The 20,222-nt window shown below is 32.6% G+C and overlaps 1 protein-coding gene across 4 annotated transcripts in view; it reads right to left on the bottom strand.

Moving 5' to 3' along the window:
* The window catches only part of LOC143184849 (uncharacterized), a 148,328-nt gene that overhangs the window by 63,246 nt on the left and 64,860 nt on the right, over window positions 1–20,222 (bottom strand). For 3 of the 4 annotated variants that reach the window (XM_076387365.1, XM_076387368.1, XM_076387367.1), the window contains exons 15-16: window positions 19,358–20,006; window positions 7,129–9,948 (exon numbers count right to left, since the gene is read on the bottom strand). In XM_076387365.1, the coding sequence (XP_076243480.1) occupies window positions 9,888–9,948; window positions 19,358–20,006 (710 nt within the window). In that variant the 3' untranslated portion in view covers window positions 7,129–9,887. Of the gene's footprint in view, window positions 1–7,128; window positions 9,949–19,357; window positions 20,007–20,222 lie in introns of those variants that run through there. The other variant, XM_076387369.1, reaches the window with a different exon arrangement.

Genomic DNA, 20,222 nt, shown 5'->3' with positions numbered 1-20,222 from the left:
CACTTCGGCAGCCATCTTGCTAGTTTACAACAGCGTCTGTTTCATGCTTACAGTTTGTAATTTTACAGTTTTCTCAACGTATAGTGTTTATTGGACTTTAAACGGACCAGAGCACCCTATAGTGAAGTCTACTCGTGGGTTCTGTACCCGCGAAAAATTCATTTATGCAAGTATCGAGACGTAAAGCGTAATTTGCGAAACCGTTTGTCTCTCTCGCTCATCGCGTATACGTGCATGACTTTCTTTGCTTGTGTGAGCGCACGCACACAGCTCAAAACACAAGGAGTCTGCCCCCTTAATAATTTTTTTTTCAAGTTGATTAAATACTAGGCCGAACTATTGTTCATTTTTAAAGTACTGTTACTTTGTAAAAAAGTGGTACATTAACTTTCCTGTCATTTTAAATGGTAAGTCTTCTATTTTCACATCTCTGAGTTGTTTCTAAGAAGACGTTTTGACATTGCTTGTGAGAAGCGTATGGGAAAGTGTTTGTAAAAAATTTAACTTTTTAAAAATGCTGGAATCGTTTGAATTTTTACAATTTAATGAATAAAAATTATCTTTACTTCTCAATCTGTTTCTTGGTGTAGAAACATCTTCTTGAAAATTTAACTGAAGAATGTGAAAGCAGAGACTTCATCCTTTAAAATAATTCTAGGAAGGTTACTGTACGACCTCTTTTCAGGAAGTAACACTAATTTAAACATGGACAATATTTTGGTCTAGTATTTGATCAATTTGTAAGTCACATTTGTTATGAAGATCTTATTTGTAATACACGAAAAATGTATTTGCAAAAATCTAAGATTAATCTGAGGAACCTGTGTGATTAAAAAAGAAGGCCGAAGTCTGTTTTCTAATGGTTTTGGAGATAATTCATTTGTGAATACACTGTACATAAATATTAATGAAAACTGAAAAATTGTAAGAGTTAATATTTTTTAAATGATTTCCAAGTTAAAAAACATACTTAATTACATGTGCACTACAACGTATTTTAATATTGCTAAAATTACTAATATTGAAGAGCAAAAGTAATTGAATTGACGTGAAAAGGCCCACAATTATATTCTGTAAAAACGTTTGCAATAGGTCATATAGGTATTGTATGGAATTGATATTGTATACGTTTTTCGTTGCAATTATTAAAAATATTCTGAATTGTGTCATGTTGGGTATCATTTTCATTAGGAAAACATAAAAAATCTAGTAATAACAGTTTGATAAAGATTTAATGAGAAATATACGTAAGTAGTTCCACACTCATTAGAAGGTAGCCCACTGGTTTTTTATGACGGTCCCCCATTGTGCGTCTTTCAAGACGTTCAGCTCAAGAACCTATTAGGCTCATAAAAAAGGGTCTGTTTCGTTCGATTTCAAGAGACCTTTCGTTGGTCTACGGCAAAAAACGAAAGTATTATTGCCAAAGATATTAAGTTTTTTCGGACAGTTTCGGATGGATGGGTACGGGTCGGAATGTACCAAGTGCGAACCGTTCCATTTGAAAATAAGAGAACGATATTTTTTGAAGGAGATGGAACAAACTGGACGGCAACGGATATGTGCGAATCGACCTTAAGGGTGCGAATACATTACTGTCACGTCACGTGAATTCACGTTCTATACAATAGTAAATTCATAGCGTGAACCAAGGTATTTCTATTGTTTTAAACCTATTTTGCTATAATATAAAACAAATTTTGCTATAATATGTGACGTGATAGTAATATGTTTGTACCCTAATCCTTGTACAAATTTGCGAGTCGTATATGTAGAGTAGATTGAAATAAAGTTATTGTTAGTTTTCATACTTACATCGATGTTTGAAGATTGAATGGCAGATTTAAGTACGAAGGGTAATGGATTCCTTAGTGAAGAAGGAAAGAAGAGAAAGTTAAATAATTGAACATGACACATAACATAATGTCGCTATAATATTTAATATTAGGACATTCTATTGACAGCTTAAAGTAGTACGCGTATATCACATATTTTATCATAATATAACGAGTAACATTCTTCCTGTTTTTACGTATACGTGTATATATGCAGCTCTATATACACATGTATGCGTATGCGTAAATGCAGTCACACACATTGAAACAATGAGTTTGTTAATTACGCATCGTAGAATTAACTCAACGCAACAATTCTCTCCTCGACGACTATAATACATTATACGAATGCTCGCCACTCGTTATCAGGTCACTCGTAATATCAGTTCTCACGCGAATATTAAGTCGGCTCAGCCCTGTCGATTTTTATTTAATATAATCATTTTAGATGACTATGCCATTGATCTTTTACAAAATTATGTACGCTAGAGGAGTACCCTATTTAGTACCCTTTCTAGGGGAGTACTCTAATACGTATCCTTATTCCTAGATAGTAACATTTTCTTCCTCCTCTCTTCATCATTAAGTAGACTCAACGCGGCGTTAAAATAGTACATACTTGATAAGCACGTCACAGATCGCTAACGCAATTACAAAGTGTCTAATGCAAAGGTCGTATTTTCTTTCCTTTTTCTTAGTTACGCTCTAATCTAGTCTATCCAACTATTCGACGTCCATAATTGATTTAGAATACAATAACTTGCAAACTTTTATCGGTGAGTAACGCTTTGTTAGCTTCCACTTTGATTCTTCCATGTGCAAAATTTCGACTTTTTAACTTATATTTTCTATATCGTCAGGTTTTAGAACCATCAAAGATGAAGAGAATTCAATGCAAAAGCGTGATAAATCCTCAACCTAGGGTTCTTCCTTTATACGTTAGTGTTTCATGAGTTCTGACTAACTTGGAATTAAAAGTGTCATCGAAACTGTTTCTTTACAATCTCTTCTCTTCGTTAATGCCTTAAAAGTACGATGTTTATTTGCTTACGCTTGAAACTTCGTTTAAGCTATATTCGTAAATGGTTTGTGTTCAAACTAGTCAAATTTAATTCTTCCGTAGAGGCAAATAGTAAACAGTAATAGTTGCAGAGTAAATAATTTACTTTCCCATCTCTGACGACATAGTTTGCTAAGATGCAAATTGTGACGCAAGAAACATTGAGAACCACTGGTATCTTGAATCGATTACCTCCATTATCGTAAACAGGGATTTCAAATTATTTTCTTTTCTGCTTTTCAGCGTTATTTTTTCGTTGAGATAAAATGGTTGCTTATTACTCTAGAACCTTTATTTAGGAGTTACTTGTATTTTTCGGCAGGGGTTTTCAGGTACTTTTTCAGTCTTTCGGTGGTAAACATGGCTGTTTTCTTTCGATTGTACTGTTATAGTTTTCTTCAGGCCGTAGAGAGAATAAGAAGTGAGCGATGCCGATGGATAGATATGTGGAGCATAAGTAAAGTATATATGTGCAAGGAGAATAAATGCTATAATTATAAAAAATATGAAAAATCTTTGAACGTATTTTACGATATTATACTTGAGTTGTGCCTTAATTTGAATTTTGTTAATACAGAATTATTAACATGAATGCCAAACTTATCCCTAATTAAATACAATTATGTTTGTATTGTTGGGAAATCGCGTAATCGAGACAGTTCTGAATTGTCTTATTTTATATCGCGAACTTCAAACTGTGTGCACTTATACAATCTTTGTTAATTTAAGTCTTATGTTAAAGAGATCATTCAGAGCTCAAATACAAGGTTTTAGAAATTAGAATCTAAAAGTTGAAGTAAACAAATAAATAGTTTTTAAAAGTTTGATAATTTTGAATGTTTGAAAAGTTGAAAGTTTAAGGTTGGATCATTTAACATAATGTAGATTCGTATTTTAAATATTTGAAAATTTGAAAAATTAAAGATTATTTCAAATATTCGAAAATCTAAAAATTTAGAGATTTAAAAATTGAATCTCATTCGCGTTGGAAGAGTATTAAAGTCCTTAAATGACTCTGCTTTAATATGTTATAAAAAGCCTCTGTTTTAGGAAAATATATTGTTGTTTTATGTAATGATAACCGTATCTTTATACATATATAGATGAATGTATAGTATAGAGGAAACTTAAAGGTTACGTCATCTGATTTTGAGGATAATAAAGTTTGAAAAGAGCAACATTTAAGACAATACAGGCATCCAATATACATATGTACCCATCAATGAAGATCAAATTATTGAAAATTTCAAGTTGTTTTAAAAGTATCATATAATCATTAAAATAGAACAAAAGATTCGTAAAATTTGAATATCATTTTAATGTATTCGTATATGTCAACTCTAATTAGGTTTTGTCTATAGTCGGATATACACTACAGGCCAAAAGTTTGGAGTCATTTCCTATTATAAATTACAGAAAATGATAATTTCCTTATTAAACACAAAATTTAAGATTCAATAAATATGTAATTATACGAATTTTTGTTGAAATGAAGAACATTATAAATATTATTGAAAGTACTAACTTCAAATAAATAATACGTAAGTATAATAGTCTAGCTGCATGTACACTTCTATATCACTCAATATTTAATTGATGGATAGTCCACACCACATTGACAATGAATAAAAAATCCTATAGGTCGAAAGCTCGACCGTTTTTAAAATATAAACGTTTTAGTATGTATATGTACGAGTAGCACATAGTATCAGGATTGACTGATTGCCTTCTACAGAAAGTGTTCTGCATGTCCTTCCATCCACCTATGCTTGACATCTTCTTATAGAGTCGCGAATTCTCTCGAAAATTTCAGGATTTGTCAAATCATTTGACAAGCACGCTGCATCCGATCACATAAGTCTTCTGTCATTTACCGATATATACATTGCGTTTTTCAAATATCCCTATAAACAAAAATCTAAAGGGTAAAATCAAGGGATCGAGGGAACCATGCAACTGGTTCATCATGTTCAATTCTTATTTAAGTGTTCTCTTATATTACGCAGAAAGAGTATGGAAATTAAATGGAGCCATTCAGGACACGGTTCATACACACTGCAAAAAATGTCCCACGCAACATATAGAAGATATAGAAACTAAGTCAATAATGATGCTTACATACAGAAATGTTTATATCTCAGAAACTGTTAAGCTTGAAACATATGTCTATTAAGATTCTTTTGCTCGGTGTGGTGTGTACTATCGCATAACTGCTGAATGATCTTCTTTCAACATTCTGCACAAAATTTGAGTAGCTATAGATATGTACAGTATAAGTTATTACATATAAAGTATAACTATACCACTAGTATACAGTATAGCTACATATAAAATATACTTTTAATAAGCATCAGCAATTGATTCCAAATTTTCTATCTGCAGTGTGCTTAGGAGCTTCTTACTCGGTTATCACCCTTACAGAACCACGTTATCGATCGTGTGACAGTAGAGCAGACGTATTCAACAGATGCACTCACGAGCACAGTTCATCAAGTCCCCTCTCCTGGCTAAACGATCTCGTGATGAAGTACTCTTTCTGTCTTTCAATTTAGAGACTTTCAAACTGTTACTCAGCGGATGTTAACAAAAACGTGTTGCAGACATCAAAATGAAAGAAAAGTTTATGTTCATCCACGTTCCAGAATAATTAATTCTTTAACAATACTATATGCATTTATGATGGTTGTTTCAAGTACAGTCTTAGCTCGCGTGTGAAATGACAAAAATGTAAACCTTTTCTTGGGGGAAGGGAGAAGAGCGAAAAATAATTTTGGTTTTTTGTTGTGAAACGCTATTTTATATCTCGTACTCCTTATATGGTGATATCTCCTTTAAAGATGCGATAAAATAGTGTATGTTAGTACTTATAACTAAAAAGAATTAAGCATTTCATGGCACATATGCACATAAACCTTTTTAATTATTTTCATACATAGAACCTAGACTCCATAAATACTTGGCACTTTTGTTATTATGAACATGTTTCGATGTAACACTTTGGACGATAGAAAATAGTTTGTTACTAAAGAAATAATCTTTATTGGGCATATGTGCGTAGGAACTTTTTTTCTCATTCTGATGTCTACATTCTAGATAATCTATCTAGTATTCAAATTTTTTTTTATTTTTAAAGCCTCAATTTATGGAATAGTTAAATTTCCAATCTCAAAATCTTTAAATTAAATTTTCTAATCTTCAAATTCTCAAATCTTCACATATTCAAATTTTATAACTTTCAAATCTTAACATCTCTAAATATCTTAATTTTTAAAACTTTACATTTTCAAATATTTAAATTCTTTTGTCTAGAAATCTTCACATAATTGAATTTTTCAATCCTCCAATTTATTAATTCAATTTAAAGGTTCACTTTTTCAAATATATACGCTTTCTGATTTAAAAATTATTATGTTTCCGTATTCCTTAAAATCTGAAAACTTCTGAATAAATTTAATTATTCAAATTTTCGAATATTCCTAGTTTTTAAACTTTCAACGCTGTAGGTCGCTGGGCGAAACATTATTTATTATATTTCACAAAATATTGGTAATATGTCCTAAAGTGAATATTGGTGTATTTAATTTAATGAATGGTCCAAATGAACAAAAATTCATTAAAAAGTGAACATTAGGATTGACAAACCCCGTTCATTACCTTTCAACATATCTTTAAGCGGGATAAGCTTCTTTCATGTTAATTACTTTATGGTAATTATAATCAAAATTTTGTAGTATTACACAAGAGAGAATAATGCTTCAAACAATTACATAAGCTATGGCATCACTCAAATACAATTTAAAGTTATAATTGTATAAATTAATATATTGATGAGGTATAAAGATATTTGTTTTATGAGGCATGGAGCTAAAGAGAATAAGAATTTAATTTCTAACCATGAAATCCAAGCTAACATACTTATAACAAGTAGATAGTGTATTATTAATCATATACATATGTATAAGTAAATCTAAACTAATTCGAAGTATCATAATCTTTATATTCATTCAATTCGTGTCTATGACTCTAACCAAATAATATCTTCTTACAATTTTCTGCTTTTGTTCACTTTTACCTACTGATCTGATACATGTTTATAGTCGAAGATTCAAAATTCGATAAGAACTATGAGGTATTTTAAAATAACATATAAAAATATATAAATAAATATTTAAGTATTTTAGATATATATCTTCATTAATAATTTGCTATAACTTAAAAGTAAGCCCTCTTTGCTCAACTCCAATCTATTAGTTAATACCAATTTAAAAATAATATAATGATATATACAATAGAATTCTAATTATACTTTAAACTTCAAACTGAAGTTTGAAATCTATTGTAATAATAAGGATTAACGTTTTCCAAATCAAAATAATTGTGGGATTTAGTATTTTATATTTCCCCAATTCTGTCAATTTATGCATTGCTAACAGTGCATATGTAGATACTCCTTACTTTTAGTATATACCGATTAATATAAAAAGTTTAAGTTTGAAATGGAAGTTTAAAGTTTATTAATTCAGTGATTAACGTTTTCCGAGAAAATAATGAAATTAAAATAATTATGAAATTTGCTATTTCACATTTTTCAAATTTTATCAATTTTTCATCGTTATTAGTACACAGATACTTTTCCTCTTTAGTATAAGTCGATTAATACAGAAATTCCGATACTTAAATAACGTAGAAGGATGATCTTTGATTCAAGACACAGCGGTCCATTTAATTTGTATTAAAAGAATAAAATTTTTAACTTGTACAGTCTAGTTATGTTTGTTGAAAAAGGGCACATAGGCAGAACAGCAATGTGTGCACAGATAGGTATACATATACAGGAATTAAAAAAGTTTTTTGATTTGTCATAAAGCTTATTCGTAAATAGACTCACTATCTTCAAATAGAACTTTATAAAATAGTCTAAGAGAATAACTCGTTTCTGCTCACAAATCATTGTAATTTATAAATGACTAATTTGAACACCTATATCGTAGTCGTTATATTTATTCCCCTAAGAACTATAATATATTTGTCATTTTTATCTTACAACTAGCTACGCATCTATTTTAAGTATGTTTACTGCTAACTTGAGCTCCCAAACAACGTATTCGTCATAAGTTCAAATTTCTTAGGACTAACTCGAGTGCCCGAACTGTTACAGGAACTACATCGCTCTCATATCCAAACTAACTCCTATCATCATTTTTAACATATTGTACAGCTAAGTTATACACACCTTTATAACGAATGTTGTCCAAAACTAAAACATTTGTTGAAACTATAATAATTATATCCTGCAGACTTAAAGTCACGATATTTTGGTGTACTTCGCATCATTCTCAAGTTTCATTAATTAAAACAAAAATTCTACTTTTACTTTCAAAACAACGGTTTTAATTAAGTTCTGTCTGTTAAAATGTCCTATTACGAAACACTGTTATTTCATCTGAACAGTGCACAGTTTGTGAGATATTGAAATTACAACTTGGATAAGGCTATAACCTTTATTTGTCTAAGGCTTAAATCATTACGAGACACGTGAACTATTTTTAATCATAATTAACAAATATTTTCGTAACTTTCTTAGGAAGAGAAAAATAAACATTCTATATGACTAACTTTTACAAGTACTGTCAAATTGTACTTATTATTATCTAACGATTCTGGGTACTGGGGCAGCAACAGCACCGAGAATCCAATACACGAGTATCTAAACGAATAAAATCAGTACATATTCAAAAAACTGTCTTCCGAGATGAGTGTTATAGCTATAATACTTTAGTTAGGCATTAAACAGATGAATTATTTTTAGGTTCTTTCTTGTCTTTTCCTTTTTTTGCTGTAGTTTTACTTATTCATGAACAACGATTAATAGCAGTTTATATATTGAATCACTACAATCAGAGCGCAATAGCTTCGCTTTTCTCTGCACTTATACTTAATAACACAGGCCATTGTAAGTTTAGGCCGTGAATGGGATAACATTGCATTAAGTACTTACAGTTACATATATATATATATATATCTACATCTATTCTAATCTGTAATCTACACAACGAACACGTTTTGCGTTTTATGTTGCACGTTTAAATATCTCATTAGGCGTGTCAGTAGGGCTCAACTTGAGTTCACGTGTTTCTTCCATCGTCATCATGTTTATAGTGAATAAAATGTCCTAGATTTAATTCTCATTGGTTAGCATCAATACAAACTTTTCGATAACACCTAGCAATTAGTATTAATGAAATCTGCGATCAATGGGAGCGGTCAATGGGCTCAAGTTTGACTAGCACCCACAGGGCGCATCTTAGATTCAATACTACCAGATATCTGAACGTAATTTTCCCCTATTAAAACAGATCTCGTTTTTCGTGCCTTGCCCATTCAGGTAAGCTGAGGAGTTCCCTGAACAGACAAATATGGCTGTACATTCGCTATGAACAACAGTACCAACGTCAGACTCTACATTTCGCTGTATTTCTACTCAAAGGAACAACTAGTTTACGTTTGTACAAAGTATTTAGGGGTGTGTCCTGGTCAGATGGTTCGAAAAGTAATTTATATGCACTTCTGTGGAATATATACTGAAATAACAGTATTTCAAGCTTATACTCTCCCTGTGGAGTTACAACAAAGCGAAGAGTACTTATTGTACCTCGAAATCGCATCAAATACATTAGGTTGTATCCATATTGTTGTTTTTGTTGTAGCTCATGCGTAACGAGTCCCTTAATGTAAATATCTTTTCCAAATTTCCAAAATTTCAACAAGACTCTTATAATTCTACTTTCCATTAACAGCATTACCTTTTCTGTATTGATTATCTACGGTAAGTAGTTCAGTATTGGTTTTGTCTGTTTTCAAGGATTAACCAAAGAAACGAAAATAACGGAGGCAAGCCTTTAATAGCTCAGGCACTCGAACTCAGAAAGTATAGTGAGAATTGAACTATTAAATGTTTAAGTGTAAAATTTAAATTTAATACGAACGCCAAGTTATAAATAACCTAAAGTCGCATATGTCTTTACATAGGGTGTATCCACTCTACAGTTTTCCCTGAAACAAGCAATAAGGAACAATTTAGTTATGAACTATGAGGATATAATATACCATGCTTGTAATTAAGAATAGTGATGAGTTCAAGCATATCAGCCTAAGTATTATCGACGGTGATCCTCTCATTTGAGAACTTAAAGATAGTGCCGCTATAAAAACGTCGCAGCAGGAGCACCGTGTTTGTATGTATAATCTGTTAATGTTCGGTTAAGAAACGCACAAGAAAATTGTAGTCCTCTTAGATCACAATAGAGCTCAGCTGTGATGGTTTTAAGGCGATACTGTTTTAAGTCCTCTAGCAAGAGGATCACCCTGTATGTATATGTATGCTTGACAACAGGTAAGGGAAAATTAAAAGGATAAATCTAGATATCAAAACAAAACAAAAATACATAAAGAATAAGGAAATTGTGATCGAACTTCGTTTATTAATAAACTTGGCTTGAAATTCGGATAATCGAATGTCAGTGACGACAGCTACTATCCCAGCCAACTGTCGTAAAATTATAATAGAGCTACATACAGGGTGTCCCAAACTAAGTGCGGGAGTCGGAAATGGGAGATTCCTGGGGTGATTCTAAACAACATTTTCCTTTGCAAAACTGTTCTCCGAAGTTATGTTAACGAGTTATTACCGAAAAACCCCGACCAATCACAGAGCACGAATAGCGAGCGCACAGCCAACCAGCGACAGGTTACAAACTACACGGAGGGTCTACCACTCACCGTGCTCGAAGCTTGTACAAGAAACTCAAGATCTTTACGTTATTGCCCAATTTCTTCTAAACTATTGGATGAAAAATGATGTAAAAGGTCAGGGACACGCTGGCTATTGCGACACATACTCTGCAATTTTTTTCAGATTTTTAAATTATTAGCCAAGTCGTAAAAAATAAGAAAAAAACAATGTTAGTGTTAATTTCTCCTAAACTATTGAATAAAAAATTATAAAAAAATCAGGGACACCTTAGCTACCGCGACAAATGTCGTGGAATTTTTCTCAGATATTAAAATTAATTAACAAAGTTGTAAAACAAAAAACGAGAAAAAAGAATTTATAATACCGATTTAGTAAAGTAATAATGCCATAGCAAAAAAAAATAAAAAGCAATGTTTTCGTAGTTCATACGGATTGTACGTTATTTTACTGTGTATTAAAACATTGAAAACTGTACAAGAATACTTATTTCATAATGAATGAACGAAAATTGGACGTATTAGTTGCTGTAATCGGTAAAAAGTACGGAAACATTGATATTTGTTTTTTTTTAATTATGGCGGACAAAAGCAAAAAATGTTTAAATAAATTGAGATTAATAATAGGACTCTAGTAATATGAGTAATTACTATCGGTAAAACTCACCCATTCGGAGAGGAATTCACCAGTTGCCTGAACACTTGCTCCATTGGGTCACTGGGCCGATCCCGATCATTGGGGGACGATACCCAGGTAGCGCTGATCACAGGTACAACACCAAAGACAACACCTTGCATTTACGACACTATGTGGTAACTAACACTGATCACTTCACTAAACGAGCACTTGACTTTTTAATGACCGACAACCGACTATTTTGAAACGTTCTATGGCATTCCGTAAATAAAGACAAGATGTTACACAGTTCGGCGGCGAAATTACGATCGACAATGCCATTTATGATCACAGGTATTGTCCTGCCTAGTTCGGAGGAGTCTTTCGTACCTGTGACCGAAGGTCACGAGGGTCGCGTCGCCCTTACCATGGAAGTCCTTTCGATGCATTCGGACGAATGAAATATGAAATTGCCCATTGTTAAAATGCCAGTTTGGGAAAGCTTCTGAACGTTAAATATTTGGTCAATGGATGTCTCGCACAGCCAGCCAAACTCGTCGATGAAGGGAAAATACGGCAATTGTATTCTCATTCTTTAGTTACTTCAATGTCAGAGTCCTGCGACCGACATGCATTTTATTACAGTACACACACAGTCATTATCCGATGTTTATTTCTCTCTTCCCCAATCTTCGTAAACCTTTTCGACCTATAGAGGAGGCTTACCTGTGTATTAAAGATTTTACGAATCTTTTACATGCACTTAAATGCATTTAGGTATATGTAAAATTAGGATCTCCTTTATAAACCACTTGGAAATTAAATTCGATATCATGGTAAACCGTTTATCTGGTTTTGCCGTTTAAATACAAAATATAAGATGCGTTATTTTTCCGTATCATTTTCAACGAATATCTGTTTATTTTTTCGATTTTGTTTCATAAAAATATTTTGAAAAGTAGCAGGGCAAACAGAAATAATAAATTGGAGGGATTATATAGTAATAATACAAGAATAAATGTACGGTCACTACATGTGTAGCGTGATAAAAAACAAGACTCAGTCGCAGGACGCAGACATCGAAATAGTTAAAGGGATTCGAATACAACTGATGTATTTAACCCTTGATTTGGCGAGTAGTTAGTATCCGCCAGACATTCGTAGACCAAATGTTTAAGGGCAAAAAGTTTCCCCAACTCGCTTTTTAATAACGGGCAATTCCGTATTTCATCCATCCGAATGCATCGAAAGGACATCAACGGTAAGCGCGACGCAACCCTTGCAGCCTTTAGTCTCGAGTACAGAAAGCTCCTTCGAACTAGGCAAGGCAATACCTGTGATCATAAACGGCCACATCTGCGAGACACTCGTTACGGTCTCCTACGCTAATTCGATATGCCTTTGCTTTTCCCCATGCATTTGTCTTGTGACTTTTTCGACTCGAAGGACAGACTACCACCTCCACTAAAAAAAGTAACCGAGGAAGATCCAACCTTGTTGGTGTCAGCTAGCAAATCAAATTCGAGTATTTGGTCGAAGCTACACCCCGAGAAGTCGTGCTGGAGGGATGCGAGGGCACGAGGAAAGAGACTTCGGGAAAGATCGTCAGTATCGATCGTAATTTCGCCGCTGAACTGTGTAACATCTGGTTTTTATTTATGGAATGCCGCAGAACGTTTCAAAATAATCGGTTGTCGGTCATTAAAAGGTCAAGTGCTCGTTTGGTGAAGTGATCAGTGTTAGTGACTGCGAAATGTTGTAAATGCAAGGTGGCTTCTTGTGGTGTTGTACCTGCGATCAACGCTACCTGGACATCATCCCCCAATGATCGGGATCGGCACAGTGACCCAATGGAGCAAGTGTTCAAGCTGCAGGTAAATTCCTCTCCGAATGGGTGAGTTTTACCAATAGTAACTACTCATATTACTAGAGTCGTATTATTAATCTCAATTTATTTAAACATTTTTTGCTTTGGTCCGCCATAATGAAAAAAAACAAATATCAATGTTTCCGTACTCTTTACCGATTACAGCAACTAATACGTCCAATTTTCGTTCATTCATTATGAAATAAGTATTCTTGTATAGTTTTCAATGTTTTAATACACAGTAAAATAACGTACAGTCCGTAGAAACTACGAAAACATTGCTTTTTATTTTTTGTTAATTCTTTTTCCCCGTTTTTTATTTTTTACAACTTAGACAATTAATTTAAAAATCTGAAAAAATTCTGTATTATGTGTCTCAATAGTTAACGTGTCCCTGATTTGTTTCATAATTTTTCATCCAATAGTTTAGGAGAAATTGGGCAATAACGTAAAGATCTTGAGTTTCTTGTACAAGCTTCGAGCATGGTGAGTAGCAAACGCTCCGCGTAGCTTGTACCTTGTCGCTAGTCGGTCGAGCGCTCGTTATTCGCGCTCTCTGATTGGTCGGGGTAATAACTCATTAACAAAGCTTCGGAGGACACTTTTGCAAAGGAAAATGTTGTTTCGAATCACCCCAGGAATCTCCCATTTCCAGCTCCCGCACTTAGTTTGGGACACTCTGTATACACAATACGAGGCGAGTTGTCTTCATTACGTCAGTGACTATTGTAGCGAATTTGGCTACTGTTGAACTTAGATCTTCCGAATGGCAACTGACTTTCTTTAATTGTTTATAATTAACTAACAAAGATATAAATGTGTGTAATATCGTTATTTCTTATTTTTGCCTGATTTTGCTGTATAGAAATATTCTTTAAATTTTCTCCCACCTGTAGCTGAGCAAACTTATGTGTATATGTACATGTAGATATTGATTGATTAAAATAAAATATTATTTTTCACTCTCATTTATAGTATTAATAGTACATTGTAAGTGATTACCTTAGAAAGCTTGAAATGGTTTCCTTAGATTGAATACATCTATGTATTCACTTAGTAACTCTATTATAATGTTTAACTTCTAAGTAATAGAATAATAGAGTAAGTAATAGAATAAATAAAATAATTTTTAATTTCTAAGCGATCAGCTACAAGTGGAAGAAATTTTAAGATGGGATTCCAGAAGCCAAAAGACGAAAATCAAGAATGATGATTTGGTGTTTAGGGCTTTGTTAATTATGTATAACGAATTAAAAATTTGGTAAAATCCGCCTGTAATCAGGCAATATCGATCGCATCGGGTGCGCGGCAAATAATAGCTGATGAAATTTTGCAAACCCGGAACACATTTCTAAAAGTATACGACTTACTCCCGAGAGCCTCAACAGTAAAAACTGTACACATACTTGTTTTCATAATTACTGGTTTATGAAGTGAACTTCTAAATACTTCCAATCCAGTAAAGATTGAATACATGTATATACATTGTATGTTCTATATTCCAAGGGCTTTGACTCATGATCAGAGAAAATAATTGTATGTGTTAATCAATATTTCATCAGTTACTGTATAAGTGCTCCAAGATATACAGGGTAAGTCACTTAAGATAAGAATCTGAAATATTTTCGAAACTGTTAATTATATTGGAAAATATTTCAAACACAAATTAAATGATTAAATTATTTAAACGAGTTAAATGATTTTTTAATGCATGAAACGATTCAGATTGTCACAAAGCAATTAGTCTTAGAGATATAATATAAAGTGTGCGGAGTATTACGGGTACAACTAGCTACAGTTATGTAATGAGTTTTTATTTATTTCACTTCATGTATGATTTTAATAATGTTGATCTTTACTTAAATTTTTGTGACATAAATCCTATAAAACATATAAAGGAACAGTTTGCAAAAAAAAAGTCAACGGCCACCATTTTGAACATATTTTATAATAGCTATTTGATAACGTAATAATCATTTATTTAAATGTAAGCACGTTAAATGAAACGTATTGCATTACCTGTACACGTTCTATAAAAATTATTTCACAAAAATGTAATTGATATTTATACATGAAATGGCACAAATAAGTTTGACTCATTACCCACTTTCACTTTGTAAAAAGAAACTACCGCTTGTTTACGCAAGCACGAGTGTAGGTAGCATAACAGTCCGCAATTTTTAAATTAAAATATCTCCAACACTAATTGTTTTTGGTATAAATGGCTTAATACTTTTTTTTTATTGGTATTTCACAATATACAATTCCATTTGAAAAAAACAAATTTGACCTTCATTTATCCTCTACGCGTTCTTCTATAATTCCCCTTCTATGTTCCCCTTGAAATCATTTAATTTGTGTCTAAACCACTTTTGTATATAATTAACAGTTTCACAAATATTTTAGGTCCTTATCTTACAATAGATGATTCACTCTATATTATATGTATATATCGCCTATATGTGATAAAAGTCATACGATTCAAAAAAGTAGGTTCCATAAAGTATTCCTTACATTAAATTACTTTATGGTCGTAATTTGTAAATCAGGTTTTCTAAGTTGTATCACTTTTATTGCATATAAGCGATATGCTAGATCATGAACAGTATCATGATATGTATGTTCACCAATAATAATACACAGAATGTTTCTTTTATCCTGCATATCCTAATAGCTTTGTTATTTTTGCTGATACGAAAAAATTTGTCAGAGCAGTTTTGTTCAATTTAAAGGTGAGAGTATTATGATCCATATTTTTCTTCAGAAGGTCATTTTGTTCAGAGTTTTGAAGAGCATCATCATTTTTTTTGTATGCTATTATGTATTTTTTATGATTTATAATTTATAGTACACATCAAGACGAATTCAACGAACTAAGATACTACGATCTTTAAATTAAAAATGTAGAAAAATCCTACATTTTTGGTTTGCTGCAAGCAAGAAATTTCATTATTTTATTGTTACTTTAATTATTTTAAATTTACTTTACAATACAGGTTCAGAATGGTGTTCATTGGCTTCGAGGCATTTTCGGGCACGGGAAAACTTTTGCTAGCACGGTCAATTATTGTTGAAGGAATGTTCTTTGCAAACATGTAAAATTCTTTCCTTCACGTTTTCTGGTATTGTAGCGTGATTTTTTCATTCAAGGTGATTTAAAGATCATATTATTATAGTCAAATGACCTTAAGAGAAAAAACATAGTTCATAATATTCTCAGCTTCGAACCTAACACATTTGTCTTGGTACATTCTTTCATACCAGCAAAAATAACGAACATATCAAGATGTGCAGGATAAAAGAAACACCCTGTTTACAGGGTGTCCTAGACCACCCGTCCACCTCTATTAAAATGGAGGGGAGTGATTTTTATTGCAAACTAAAAAAATTTTAATAAGTAATTCGAGTACGCTCTATCGAATGGCGGTAGTTGCAATATTCGGTACTAACCGGAAATAGGATTTTCAGACTGGAAGTCGGTTTTTTTAATTGGGACCTGGTATTTTTTATTACATATTCAGATTGTACGCAAAAGAATATAAAAGTTTTGTCTCAGACATTCTTCTGCCTCTATTGGACAGAAAATGAACTACAATGTATGAATTCACATTTTTTAAATTAAAGATGTCGATTTCTTTCAAAACAGAATAAACCTCTGTACTATGCAGAATGGTGGCCCATTTGAACACCAACGTTAAACACTTTTCCATTTACACTCGTTTTTTTAAGTTATGTGAACCAATATTGGATACCGAATTATTTCCTGCTTAGGTATTTCCAAAATTAATCCTTGTCACTCTTTTGTTTATTTTCATAGTTTATTTCTGTTAAGTTGTTTATTAATTTATTTAAGAGAAGATATTGTCCTTTACTGTTTGTCCTGTAACTTGTGCACATTCATTATTAAATATTACATCTTTAATTTAAAAAATGTGAATTCATACATTGTAGTTCATTTTCTGTCCAATGGAGGCATTTTCGAAAAAAACGTTTGAGACAAAACTTTTATATTCTTTTGCGCACAATCTGAATATGTAATAAAAAATACCAGGTCCCATTTAAAAAACCGACTTCCGGTCTGAAAATCCTGTTTCCGGTTAGTACTGGAAATTGAAACTACTACTATTCGATAGAGTGTACTCGAATTAGTTATTAAAATTTTTTTAGTTTGCAATAAAAATCACTTCCCTCCATTTTAATAGGGGTGGACGGGTGGTCTAGGACACTCTGTATATGTACATATGACTATATCAACATTCAAAAGTTTAGCAATATTACTTTGGGTTTGCAAATTTGTATCTGAAGTGTAAGGCGCAGGACATGCTATAAAAAACTAAAGTACGATGCCTAAGTACATTATTAATTTCATTAAACACATAAACATGACCTTCTGATTGTCATGAATCGATGACTACTTGTATGAAGTTGGATTCATTCTAACATTGAGGTACTTACAAGTAATTTTTCGAAATTTTAAATTATTTATACTGGGATTTGGAATCTGCTCGTGAAAATCGAACATTTTATAAGTCAAAAAATTCTTATACAGGGTGTCCCAGCGAACACTGCACAGTGCGTTATTTCTTAAAGTACTAGAGATAAAAAAATTGTTTGTACAGGATTGCATGGTTCGAAAGGGCCAATTTATTAGCTAAAGCAAATATTTTGTAATATTATTACGCGAGATATGATGGTCAGGTTTGATTTTTTAAATGGAACTATATATTTGTGTACAGTTCAGCTGATAGTGTGTTTCAAGACGAATCCAGTGACGTCTAATTTATTTCCTTTTTTTAATTAATTTTTGAAATATTAAGTCTACAAATTTAGCGATTTTCGTCGATAGAGAACCTTTCTGACCAGCAGGCACTGCGGGCGGTCTATTGTTGCCTCCCGATGTCGCGTGTTAGGCATTACCCCTTGAAACCGCTACTATGGGAGGGAAGAATAGACTGCCCACAGTACCTGCTGGTCAGAAAGGTTCTCTATCGACGAAAATCGCTAAATTTGTAGACGCAATATTTCCAAAATTAATTTAAAAATGTATATAAATTAGACGTCGCTGGATTCGTCTTGAAACACACTATCAACTGAACTGTAAAAAAATATATAGTTCCATTTAAAAAACCAAACTTGGCCATCATATCTCATGTAATAATAATATTACAAAAAATTTGCCTTTGCTAATAAATTAGTGCCTTCGAACCATGCAATCCTGTATAAACAATTTTTTTTATCTCTAATAGTTTAGGAATTAACGCTGTATATTCGCCAGATTTTATTCGTTACATGTTTATTGCTAGCCCCACTATTTGCATGCGTTCCCTTTGAAACATGACGCTATTCGCTTCGGTTGGATGGAAAATATGTGCTAAATATGAATCTTTATATTTCTTACTTTCAATATTGAATCGAATTGAACCTGTAAAGCAGTAATTAAATTAACAATAAAACTGAATAGTTTTATATTATTTGTATAATTACATACATATTATATTTTGTGTTTCATGCATGTATTTATAAATTAAAGAACTTTTAGTAAATTCAGAACTTATTATTAGCATTGAATAGTGTCTGGTACCCCAACAATCACACCACGGATTCAGGAAGAATGCGACAGTATATTTTTGTATATTATGTGTATGTTGTAGGTTTTTATATATTTAAAATTCCCAGAAATGTATAAAAATCCGCAGTTTAGTTATTGAAATATACCTAAAACGTATCCAAAACGTATCGTGTTTGTTTTTATTCACATGAGATTAATCACAGCAGCATGGTAAAATAGATCCAAAAATTAAAAATTAGTTTTTCACTTTAGGTTATGACTTTTAAATACCCTTTTCCAGCGTTAAATGCTAGGCATCGGAGATTCATAAAGGTGCTCACAAAGGAGTAGTGTCACGTTTTAGGCTTAACTGAACGCAAATGGTAGAATTAGCGATGAATATATAACAAATAAAGTCAGGGGAATACTTATATAACCAAAATTTACTGTACAATGAGTGAATTAATATACTTATGCTTAGTGTTCGAAGTCTATGAAATAAAACTTGGATATTTGCTTTAAATCGGATTTATAACTGAATATTGAACTCGATTCAATCACTAATTATGACTAATTAAGCGTCCTTGAGGAATAGAGATCTTGATTGTGAATTTTTTTAATCTCTCTACGATTGAACTAATGAAATACTATTATTCAATAAACGGTATAGATTTGTACTTACTCGTCTTCCCACGGACACACTTCGTTAACGTTATTGTCGCGCTTTTGCTGAGATGCAGGCTGAGTAGCAGGTGCTGTTTGGTCGTCCTGTTGAGTGTCCGGTTCCCAGACAGGAACGACCTGTGCCTCCTCCACCAGTTCTTTGGTCTGATTTTCCACTTGAGGTGGGGTCGCTACTTCTGTTTCTATGTCAGTTGTTGAATCACTTTTATTAGGCTCTGACTTTTGCTTGCTCGTTGTAATTTCCTTTCTTTCATTTGGGACACTTGCCGAGTTATCATCTATCTTTACTGGAGGTTCAGTTGTTGAGTTGTCGCTTGCAATATCGCCCACGATTGCACTGATGCTTATCAGCGGTGCCCTAGCCGATGTTCTCACTGGTAATTCCTTCTCAAATGACGAGGTTTTTAACTTTCTAATATTGCTCTCAGATTCTTCAGCTACGATTTTCTCGTTTGTAGACGTATCTAGCTTATTGGTGGTTACATTGAAGTAATCAAACGAGTGTTGTGATGATGGATAGTTCCCAAACGAAGCAGATGGTCGACCAAATTCCGCTAGCTTCACTCTGCCACTAGTTGAACCCATGGAGTAGTTCCGTGTTACTACACCAGTTTTGCCGCTGATTCGCTCTGTCGTTGTTATGGCAGCTAGATTTCAAAATGAATGTAATAATAACCTGTTATTCAACTCGTACTTATTTATTTTTCATACTATCTTTTGCTCTCATTAATTTCTCAACCTTAATTCTTGAAAACTGTACATGTATTAACTCTCTAATTTAAACACACACTTGTGACAGTTATCACAACTACAGGGTTATACTTTGTACCATTAATTAGTCAAAATGTAAAATATATGTTTTC

This window comes from Calliopsis andreniformis, chromosome 10, assembly GCF_051401765.1.
Source record: "Calliopsis andreniformis isolate RMS-2024a chromosome 10, iyCalAndr_principal, whole genome shotgun sequence".
NCBI classification, from domain to species: Eukaryota; Metazoa; Arthropoda; class Insecta; order Hymenoptera; family Andrenidae; genus Calliopsis; species Calliopsis andreniformis.
This window is presented reverse-complemented; position numbering and strand designations above follow the sequence as displayed.